The sequence below is a fragment of the Pungitius pungitius genome, chromosome 3 (assembly GCF_949316345.1).
Source record: "Pungitius pungitius chromosome 3, fPunPun2.1, whole genome shotgun sequence".
In the NCBI taxonomy this organism is placed as follows: domain Eukaryota; kingdom Metazoa; phylum Chordata; class Actinopteri; order Perciformes; family Gasterosteidae; genus Pungitius; species Pungitius pungitius.
In genome coordinates this window covers 16106204-16118252 of record NC_084902.1, presented here as the reverse complement: position 1 = coordinate 16118252, position 12049 = coordinate 16106204, and the positions used below count along the sequence as shown (strand labels likewise).

Genomic DNA, 12049 nt, shown 5'->3' with positions numbered 1-12049 from the left:
GTGTCGCTTCACGACGTTTGCATGGCGGCAGGCTGGTCCTCTCCCCACACGTTTGTGAGGTTTTACCACCTTGACCTTAACGCTACACCTGGAGCACAGGTGCTATCGTCTGAGTGTGCGTCTTAAACTCCACCACGATCACTTGCTCATATGGTGAGTGGGTATAGGGTTCCCACAGCGTCTTTACGCAGCTCGAGTTCCCTGATAGGGAACGTCTCTCGGTTACGGATGTAACCTTCGTTCCCTGAAGGGAACGAGACGCTGCGTAAACGTTCTGCCATACTCCCGGCCTGCCCGTGGCACTCGATTCGGCCTTTCAGAGATGAATGGTCCTGCCCTTCGGGTCCCTTTGCGTACCTATGCGTCGTCTGCTTGGGCGTGGATCACGCTCGGTTAGCCCTCGAGGGGGCTAGCTGCGGAGACTGCGTGCGCCTGTGGTGGCGCTCCTGTCTCTCTCTCAGAGGGCTCGGTGAGTCGCGCTCCCCGCGGCTGTGGTCCGGCTCGAGCGGAGGCCGAGCGCCGGATGTCTTCGTGGGCATCGCAGGTGGATCTCGCGGAGGATTCCGGGACGGCTGAGGCCTTTTCCCGGCTTTATAGCGCCCTGGTCCGGCGTCCCCGCTATGACGTACCAGCTCGCTATTGGTTGGATTTCACATGTGCTTCATGACGCGGTCACGCAGGGGCGTTCCAACAGTGTCTTTACGCAGCGTCTCGTTCCCTTCAGGGAACGAAGGTTACATACGTAACCGAGAGACGTTGTCTGTTGTTTTACTCTGTTGGGCCTGTTGGGCCTGTGCCAGTGTGTTTGTTTTTGTCCATGGGTCCACTCTGTCCAGTCACGCCACAGGTTCCCGTCGTATTGACCAGGTTCTCCTGTCTGCTCCAGCGCCTTCACCTCCAAGCGAGTGTTTTGATTTCGTTAGTTTTGTACCATTGGTTTAGAGGTAAAGTTAATATTTCATAGTTTTCCTCCCTAAGGAGTGATTTTGTTTTGTGACGTTGCCTCCGTCAATAGAGTGAGTGTCTGTTGTTTTGATAAAATTAAAAGCCTTTTTGTTTTCCTCCTAGAGTGGAGTGACTTTTGTTTTGATAATTTTTATAGCCACACTTCTTCCTGATCTATTTTTATTGGAAGAAGCATGACCTAGATTAACTTCATAGCCCGCATTTGACTCTGTCTTGGAGGATCACTGCTGTATAAATAAAAGTACCGAAAAGCCCCTGCGCCTGCTTCCTGTTTTCCTGACAACACACATGCACGGAAAATCATCCTCACACTACACAATCTGTGTAGGAAAAGAAAACTCCAAGTAACAAAAGGGTTTACAAGTGTGGACTAATGGTTTATTGAAGTTATTCGTGCTTCATCAGTAAGAGGCCCTTTCTGAGTTTACAGTTTAACTACATTTCTTACATTTATCTTAAGATACGAGAGGTCAGTTATTTTGCAAACCTTTTAATTTTATCTGATTCAATTTTTGACACATTTATCGAAAATCGGGTTCCCACCGGCCATGGCCGAAAGCTTACCCTGCTTTAGGATCTTTCACACTAAACGGGGCAATAATTTACTAAATGAACATCATGGTGTATTGATGAAGACTTAATAGTAGCCCCTGAGATCATAAAGTCATGTTTACAATGTTTATTGAGGTATTAAATACCGGGAGAAGTAGGGTAATTTTGATGCAATGAGACTTAAGAACCTAAGCAATGGGAATATCAACTCTGTTTTGTTCATTAATTGATCCAATATAGTTCATTTTTTAGTTTTTGAATCCGTCAGCGACTTTTTAGCAGTTTGTCCAGCATCTCTAAATGCTTGCGTTTCACTTTTTGGAGCGGCCAGCCATCAGTTTCCTCACAATGTGCACCTTTCCCGTTTGTCAGGTTGATAAGCATGCTCATCATAACGATGGCAAACACGCCTTAAGGCTTCGCTCACAACCAGCCTTCTCGCACGTATTCTAATGATTTCTCGTTTCCTAAATCATCAATTATTCAGCCCTGTAAGCTGTCATTATGAATATTACCATCATCGCTCTTGTTCGTTCTTTCCATATTACTGTTTCCGACCAAACCCATAAGCTGTCAGCCTCTACTCACGTTACATTATCGTAGCTTTTGCATTGCTGCACCAAAGAGAGAAAGTAATGATCGGTTTACTACGCAGAGGACAGAGTTGAAATACATTTCGTTTCAATAAGTTCTTCGAGGAGCACCACGGTGCATACAGAAATATCTCAAGCGTGGGGAGGGGAAACCTCATGTGGCTAAATTAGAAGAAGTATTGTCATGGCCGCTAAAACCTTTGCCCTTTTCGCTTAACAATGGCAAAAGTCAGCAGAGAGATTTAAGTGCTCTCTTCTATGTGCCTGAGCTGGGAGGACGAGGGGAGACTGCGGCTTCCGTTGTGAGTTTTCTCACGTTTCTGACACGTTTGGCCGTGCATTCTTAAGTAATCAGCTGAAAGTCTGCACTGACCAGCCCCGAGCAGAGGATGGACATGCGTTCCTGCAACAAGGACAGGGAAAATGTTCAATGACACAGACCCGGGTCAGAGGTACTGTCGGATAGTTTGGAGAAGGTGCAAAAGCCTTTCCTAAACTTTAGTAATACATGAATGAAATGAATGAAATTAATTGATGCATTTGTGAATAAAGCATGGATTGAGAAATGTATCGCTTCAAATGGACTACTATTTAAAAAAGGTGGTAAATGTTTCTTATAACTATGATGCAATGTTCATGTACATTTATGATATAGAAACACCTTGTGAATCACTTGTCACAACTCTACAGAACGCAGATTCCATGACAAATTTGTGCTCAAATACCACAGAGTCGGAAACCGAAAATCACCAGAAAAAAACAAAAACAATTCAATTGTATTGATCAAGGCTTCAGGTTCATCTGAACGAGCCCATCAAGGTTACATTAGGTCAATAGAAAAAGAGCTTAGGGTTGTGGGATTTAACAGCAATATTGACTGGTTGATAGATATGAGCCCTAAAAATCACTTGGAGGTAAAATCCCTATTTGTTATCTGCATACTCCATTGTGCAAGTAAAGTAGTATTGGTTCTTCTTTTGTTCTTTTTTTATTCTGCAAAAAATCAAAACGCTTCGTTTCCCAGAATCCGTACTGATGTCTTCAAAGTGCTTCGACCCAAATGCAAAGACCTGATTTACAATAAATCTTGACCTTATAAAAACCTGGACTAGTTTTATGGGTTAGAAATTCACATTTTACATCACCTCGAGGCCATTCGCTGATGAATCAAAATCTGCATCACTTATAAGCTCATTTCCATTACAAAAGAACAACAACAACTTGTGCCCCGGTCGGTGCTGCACATGTGCAACCTATTATACACCTGATCAAACATATCTTTTTAATATTAGCCAGTGGCTAAATAACAGTGCTTATAGCTAACAAATGAGGTTGCATTGAATTACATCATGATGCGTTCAAGCTCTATTCATTAAATATGAGTATTGGGTAATGATCATGATTTGTTCAAATATGATCTGGTAAGTTCATTCATTAGTGAGAAAATATAATAACAGTTATTTAAATGAGACGTTTACACAGCAGTGTAATGAGCAAATTATGATCTGTATATTTAATATTTAGTCATCAAGTCCACACTTTTTGCACTAATTATAGTTTACAATTTACAGAACACTTGACTCGTAGAAGAACCATTTTACTTCTGGTTGCTATAAATTAATATAGATACATCCTCATTTGTTTTACTTGTGCTATTTCTATTTTTGTGTAAATACATTGAGAGTAACTCAGTCAGATTGCTTGTCATGCATATAGTTCTCCAATAAATGTGATTCTGATTATCAGGATCAACAAAAGACATATTCTTTTAGAAAATTATGAATCTATTAAGAATACTTGTGAGCAAAGTGTATTTACAGTTACCCGCATCTATTGCATGGTAGCCAGTTGGTAGATTAAACTATTACTGCATCATGCAGTCCTTAAAAATCTTTCCAGGGCCCAACTGAACCCAATTACAGCACATGAGTAAAAACAACCTCCACTATAGTTGTACGCATGCCTTTACAGGGAGAGCACTGTGGAGAAGACAACGACAACACCACTAATCAAAACCTTTTGACCTTGGAGGAAGAAGGCGGTAAGCCGCAATTACGCCGTCGCCATTAAATGCAGCATGTCGTCAAAGAGCTGCAGGGCGGCCAGGACAAACACAATTCTCCTTGTGTCCAGCAATGAGGCATCGCAGATTAGTGTCATGCAACATGGGAGTTGTATTAAAGAGCGGGTTTGCCCGTTTTCAAACAATTTGCCCATGTTTCTCTGAGTAAATGACAATAAAGGGACAGGTATTTCAGGAATTTGTCCCGCATTGGGCGAAAGTTCTGCGGACGGCAGCCGCTCAAAGGGTTGTGGCGTAATCCTGTAAGGGCCAAAATTGGCACCATCAATTTACATTCAGTAAATGTATTTGTTTGAGGCATCTGACAGCACAGCAGTCTGGTTGAAAAATTAGCATAAACGTGTGCGGGCAGGGCCGTTACATTGGAGTACAGGTAGCAGAGAGCGTGACTTAGTGTTATCTTAAAGATTTTCAATGCCCCAGCTGACTATTGAAGATTTCCACAATGTGGATAAAGGTCTTTGAATTCAATATTGAATCTGCACATTCAGTATCTACTTGAATGCAGATGAAGAGCTCCAAGAAATTGAAGAGCAGATGAAGAGTGAAAAAGAGGAGCAACGGGCGGCAGAGGCTGAGCCAGCACGGATGAGGATTCCTGTCATCTGTCAGTTGTATCCCCGAGAGGTTTTACGGGCATACAAATGACCAATTGCTTCACAACATTAACCGCATTGGGACAAGCGTGACATGATGACTTTTCTTGGTTCAGAATCGTTGATATTCAAAGTATCCCGTCCTTTCGAAAAAAGTTCAGCTTTTGTCCAACCAGATACCGCGTAGCCTGCCAGACTCTTCATACACGTTGATCTTGTCTGTATTAGTACTTTTTAATTCTTTCTCTCTCATCAATCCACAACCACACCAGAATAGCTCGCACCAGCAGTTCGGAGTCCAGGCTTTTGAAGAGTGCACAACCTGATGAAAGAGAGCAAAGCTTTATTTAAAGCCCCAGCATGACAAAGACGCCAGATGGCAATTACTCACAACAGACCAACAACACAGCGGCCGGTACGGAGGGGCACACAAGCAGAACGCGGTGTGCCGCTGTGTGCCGCTGTGAACGCAGTGTAAACACATGTTGAAGGAAGAGACCAAACACACTCCTGACTTAGATACGATGTAAGTAATCTGCAGGTCTGCTGCCCTGACGTAGAACTCTGAGAAGATGCATTGGAAACCGTTGGCGGGGGATTGGATCGATGATCTGTCGATCAAACTTTTGTGAAAATAAATGAAGGGATATTTTCCATTGACAAAAGTCATCAGTGCTCATTTTTTTCCCCCCCAATGAAGAAATACCTTCCAGTTCTGATATCATCAATGCTATCACAGCAGCTACACTAGTCCCTGGGAGCCGCCATTGTTTCTAAAAAAAAAACACGCAACGTCTCACACACCAAAATCACTTCCATGGTAGATCTGGCAGAACACGGACAATGAAGCGTCTCTTGCAGACTGAAAAGATGGATTCTCAAGTGCATCTCTCACCAAACACTGAGCAGTAATAGTAACTTGTTGTTAAAACCACATTGAATCACAGGACACGTTTTGCAATATCCTATACAAACACAGATTAGGGGTGTGCACACCATTAGGAGAAGAAGTTTAAAAAAAGTTTCCATTTAATGACAGAAATGCAGAAGCAAATTGCCCTTGTGGTTTTCCCGCTCGTCCCCTTTTCCATCACTGTGAGACAATTAAACCACTAGTAAAAACAACAACAAAGCAGTTGGATGAATGACCAACTGGTCTTTTATTGACCATATCTGTTGGACAAAATGAGTGTAACACGAAGCTGAGGTATAAAAAGAATGCCCCCTAACATCTGTCCCTGCAATGATGATAATAAGGTGATCATTAAGCCACAGCTGAACCTGAGAACCTGGCAGCAGAATAATCGAATTACTTTCAAGTGACCGTGCAGCTGAGGCACACAGGGTCCTTCACTATGCAGCTGAGTGGGTGCAACGACATTTCATCGACAAACTCTCTCCAAAACCGAGAAGAAGAAAAAGAAGAAGACGTGGGCGTCCCACAGAAGTGCCACCTCTCTACAAAAATGACCAGCTGTCGCCTGAAGCAACAGACTCTTTCTCCCTGTCCTCCTCCCCAAAAGCTCATCCTTACCCACAGTGGTGAGTGTACGCAGCAGGATCCTGCAGAACTAAAGGCTCCGTCGCCGCACTCTCCATCACGTCCTCCGTCCCGTCCCTCAGGTACGGGTTGCCTGGCAAGTCTCCGTTCACCTCCGAGCGTGTCCCCGGCGACGGCACGGGGGCCACCGTCCGAGGATCGGGCTCTGTGACCTCCTCCTCCATCACACTCTCAGATGCAGCGACGCCTCCGGCGGCACGCTGTCGGTCCACGAGCGACTAAGTCCGGCTGCCTCCACGGTTTGGGCTTGTCCCAGAGCAGCGGCATCGGTTCCCAGAAAACCCGGTGTTAATATTTGAGCACCGAGAGCAGCAGGTACAACGGCTCCTCTCATGCTCCCCTCCCTCCCACTCAGTCTGCTCTCTCTCTCTCTCTCTCTCTCTCTCTCTCTCTCTCCCTCTCTCTCTCTCTCTCCCTCCCTCACTTGCCAGTGCAATCATTGCTCCACATGGGGGACACAGCGTGGGGCTCATTAGCCGGTCCCAATGACAGACTCGGCCGCCTGCAGCTGCGCTCACAGAACACACAGAAAGACGAGGAAGGGACTGAGACCAAAACAGGGACAGGTTATTGACAGACAAATAAGGAAGCCACGAACAAAGTACGGGGACAATGATGACAGAGATAGGTGGAGAGAAATGGGAGAGGCTGCAGGTGACGCAGCTTTCACATTGGCGCGGATTACGCGCGCAGCGCGCTCGGCGGGTCCACGCGGGGAGACGGGGACGGCGCGTCACATCGCTCAGGCAAGCGACGCGACGCGTCTCCGGGAGAGTACGCGCGCCGTGCACAGCAGTGGGCGCGTGCCGCGAAACGAGAGGACGAGGATATGGACGAGGAGTAGCCTAAGCGGGTGGGTGGGGAAGAGCCCGACTGGACCCCTTCACAGCTCATGGGCTACACATCGACCACGAAACCTACGCGCACCTGCACGCGCACACAAACACGCTCCCCCGTGAGCTGCTCGTCAAAGTCCCACGATAACTAGACACGCGTAGTTAATAGTTGTCGTACCGGAGATGAAGTTCAGGCAAATCACACTATTTGTCTAATGGGGCAGTGGAGTTTGCTGCTTCGGTCCTTGGAGAATCTCGTTTGGCCAAAAGGAAAATATTATATAAAGGCCATATCTCTTCACACATTTGACCGGAATCCACTTTCTGCTTCAGGAACTCAAAGAGCATATGTTAGCGCACAGGCTCCTGGACAGCCACGGGGCATGAACCGGTCCGAAAAACAAGTGTGTGTGTGTGTGTGTGTGTGTGTGTGTGTGTGTGTGTGTGTGTGTGTGTGTGTGTGTGTGTGTGTGTGTGTGTGTGTGTGTGTGTGTGTGTGTGGAGAAAAGAAAACATCAACAGGTTGCAATAATGAGCCCATGCATGTCCCATGGAGGGCATCGTGTGGGTCTCATTCCCCTTACGTACCTCGGAGGTGATCAATGAAATCCGTTGATCGATGCGAGCCGCTGAATCCACTTCAGAGGCTGCAGGCGGACTCCTCGAACAAGTCTCGTCGATCGATTCCCACGTTGCTCGACGTGAAATTGGTGAATTATTCCTTTATTTGGGTAAACGCAGTGCACATGTCAGCTTCCATCGTAAACAGTTGTAAAGGCTTTTTGGAAATTGCTGTGTGTGAAGCCCAGCAGCTGGTCACCGCGCATCAATGGAGTTGCACTTTTCGCCGAACTCTCTTCTCATTTTCATTTATTTTGTATATTGTATCTCCGGCCCTTTCCGGTTGTAATCTCTGCGATTAGAGAAGTGTAGTCATTCAAAAATGAAGGATACAATCCATGGACTGGAGATCCGCGCCCACATGTGCGGAGCGTCGTTGTGATTGATGAGCGCAAACCGGTTGGCCAGAAGAGAAGCTCCGACCCAAATCAACACGCAATGGAGCAGAAGCACAGCGATTGGCTGCTTTCACTTTTTTTTTTGGACCTAATGGGTTTATTGTGTTTAATTTTTTCAACCACGGTGTTACTTCTCAGATCTACATTTTAAAATTCAACACGTCTCAATCCGAAACAATAATGTGTATTGGAGTTATAACATAATATATTACACAATTATTTTAAAAAATGCCTTCATTATCCACCATAAAAACACAACGTTGTACCATTGTGTTTCTTTGACGTATTTTCGGTTACTCATTATTTCCGGACAGCTTGACAAAACTCACGTTTTTTTTCTCCAAGTAGAAACACCTGACACTTAGGAGTTAACATAACCCATTTCCACAACAACTTGAAATAATTCATGGGTTAGAAATTATACATTTTACATTTAGTCTCATCAATATTCCAACGTTTTGCTTTACAGCCAAGCTGCGCAAGTAATACAAGTGTGTCTCTGGCTTTTATCTGCTTTTGGCAAACCAAGCAGAAAGCAAATAAATCACGCATGAAGTTAATTATATGTTTTCTATAAAGACTGCTGTTGGGGTATTAGTCTATTTCAGCTGGAAACCGTCTCATTCTCCTGGAGCTGTAGCTTGTATGATTTCATATCACTAATAAATGAATAATAAAAAATGAATTGGTAGAACTATGAGTTTTTAACTGCGAGTTAAATTCTAGCACGACTTTATTTGTATAACATTAACAACAGTAATTATCCGGTATCATGTATTGCGTAAGATGCACTGCACAAATGCTGGTTTTCAGCTAGTCAAATTTAAATCATCAATAAGTGAGTTTTAGAATCTCATCCAAATACGGTCACATTTTAAGCAGCTTATCAATCGGATGATGTTGTGATCTTTTCAGACATTTTGCGCATTCAGTACGGACATATTCTCAAATTCATACTAAAGCTTTTATTGATAAGCCCAGTGCACTACAAAAAATGGCCCGCTGCTTAGCTTTATCTTGAACTCAGTGTTCAAGTATCTTTATTCAATTTCCTCCTGGGCAAGATAAAGGTACATACCACACCTATAGAGCATGGAAAACAGCACAGACATGGTAAGATGATGTTGCAAGAAATGAAAGAGATAAGAGTGAACAAAAATGATCCAGATACAAATTATTTGGTGCTGTGAAACTTCTGTGGTAACATAATATTTCACATTTATATTTTTACAATGTAGTGTGCTGTGTAATCAGAGCACACGGTAGTGAAAATACACTCTGATTTGCCTGATTGTAGGTTCTAATCATCCAGGACTGTTACATGCACGTTGTTTTGGTCAGCTATCTTAAATGCATATCTTTGGTTGGAACAGCTTGTATCTTCAAAAACAAAATACACAGAATAATATTTAAATGCAGACCGAAAAATTAAGTTCCAAACTTCTGTCCCTCCAATGGCGGGTTGCTTTATAAGGTATAGCCAATCCCATAAAGCCGTAATAACAAGCCCAACTTTACAGTAGTTGCACTTGGGTGCAAAAAAACATGTTTTGGTATAATGTTAATACACAGTTTAAATGATATTAGGGCTTATAGTTATGCATCATTAAGAGGCTGCTTTGATTGACAGGTGTCGAATGCAGAAATTGAAGGATCCCACAGAATTCCATTTCACTGCAGCTGTACTTTGTACAATTTCATTTGACGAAAAAATGAATTGATTGGTAGAACGTCCGTGTGGACGTGGGCGGTACATATAGTGTTGCAGAGCACCGGGTTCGGCGCTCTGTCTGTGTTTCTGGCCAACCTGCACGTATGTGTCTGATTTCATGGGGGACACGGCCCAGCGGCACAGATGACAGGCACAAACAATAACTCTACATACAATCCAATCATTTTGTCGATTGTTGATCATTTAGAGGTATCAGTATTACAATGAGACTTTTTAATAAGCAGTTAAAAGTTCCTCACAGTAATCATGCAATCATTGCACTGAGGGAACGGGGTAAATTATTTCTCAAGTAGTTTAAAGTGAGAATAATTTGCAGTGTAAGCAATCTAATTAGGTTTGTTGCAGAAAACACTGGAAGCTATTCTGATCCTTTCCCTCTCATGCTCACTTCTACACGTATAAAAACACACACATACACACACAGCACACGCCATGTGACATATCTCCAATCTGTGCAACATTATTCTACCAGTTCAGCCTTCAGAGCTCATCACCATGAGCCATGTGTACGGGCATGTGTGAGTGTCTATGTGAGAGTGTGTGTGTTCCTGATGGATTGAGTCACAGTTTCTCTGAGTTCCTGCTGTGGCCTTATCTCACTTTTTCAAAAGAGAATCTAATGAGTCAGTCTGTTGTGGATTCGGTGCGATGACATGAAAGTCGTCATTGATTCAGTCTGACAGCAGTCGAGGAGCCCAAAGGTTCAGGCTGCTGAAAATCTTTGTAGGGGACCAATGGAGGCATCTTGTTATTTAAAGTTCACGGAGGCTCCAGGCTTTACCAGCATCCATTGGCAACAGGCAGGGAATTCCCAGGTGAAGTAATTTGTCACTTCCACACTAACATGTCGCACCTGTGAGAAGTCTGTCATCGTTCAAAGTTCACGTTACATGCCTGGAGAAGATAAGATCATACACTAACTTGGATTCAACATTAAAGATGGAAGTTGTCCTTCAGCAGCTCCATCAACTGTTCTTGTTCGTGTCCCAGATGGCGGTTTTTATTTAGTATAGAAACACAGTCCTCACGCGTCAATCTCTGGATTCGAACCACCGCTTTGGCTTGTCAACGCAGAGGCAGCAGATAAGAAGTTCTCAACACAAGTCCTCTTCAGGCAGTCACGCATCACTCTGAGCTGCTCCTGCTGGCTCAATGTGACAAAAAAAGAACCTTTTTTCTGGTTAAATGATTCCTATTTTGCACTTGTGAAAAGCTTCTCCATATAATCAGCCAAACACTAAGAGCAACTAACCACAGGTGTCACACATACGTCCACATCATAGTTTATTTTTCATCTTCACTGGGTGTTCACATCATAGTCTATTCATCTCCACTGCATGTTCACTAACTCTCCTGTCATTTCAGATCCTCCCACCTCGTCACCTGATTTCCTGCACCTGGTTCTCCTCACCCTCACCTGTGGTGCCTTCCCTCGTCAGTCACTCACTATTTAAGCCAGTCACATTCTGTTGCTCACTGCCAGATTGTCTTGTGTGTTCTACCAAGTTTTCCAGCGTTTCCCGAAGCCATCCTGTTTTTCTCGATTCCGACCTCGTCTGTTCCTCGACCCCGATTTACCTGCCTGCCCCGTTTTGGATTTGTCTGCCTGTCTGTGTGCCCTCCTGATTCTGACCCTGCCTGTCCTCGTCTACGGATTACCTGCCTGCCCCTCTGGACTTGTTTGCCTCCTGACGGATCTCCCGGATTTGACCCTGCCTGAACCTTGATTAAAACCCTCCTGTCTTGTCCATCGTGTACGAGTCGTGCATTTGGGTTCTCCCGTACTCCGGTATCAGTAACCGCGACAACAGGGGCTCAGACGTGCAGAGAGGTCCAGCTGTGTTCGGACCAAAGTGACACAAATGAGGCACGAACCAAATGAGGAATCCCGGTTTGACATTCTAGGACTTAATGCATTATACCTATTATGAATTGGTCTTGTTATCTAAGCTGGGCTTGTGATCTGTGGAAATCATTTATCATCATTTATTATATTTCATCTCCCTGTCCTTTCTTTGAACTCTTTATTAAAGGTTTCCCTTTTTTAAGCGGTTTCTTTTCTATTTGTCTTACGGTTCAGGAAGGGACGGTGTTGCAAGATGAGATAAAAA

At 44.2% G+C, this 12049-nt stretch overlaps 1 protein-coding gene across 2 annotated transcripts in view; it reads right to left on the bottom strand.

Annotated features, from left to right (window-relative positions):
• The window catches only part of caln1 (calneuron 1), a 47068-nt gene extending 38866 nt beyond the window's left edge, over window positions 1-8202 (bottom strand). Inside the window, exon 1 of one of the 2 annotated variants that reach the window (XM_037460527.2) lies at window positions 7776-8202. Coding sequence is in view for 1 of the 2 variants with exons in the window: in XM_037460519.2 (XP_037316416.2) it covers window positions 6325-6515 (191 nt within the window). In the remaining variant the exon portion in view is untranslated. Of the gene's footprint in view, window positions 1-6324; window positions 6709-7775 lie in introns of those variants that run through there. The other variant, XM_037460519.2, reaches the window with a different exon arrangement.
• Window positions 8203-12049: the final 3847 nt, after the last annotated feature.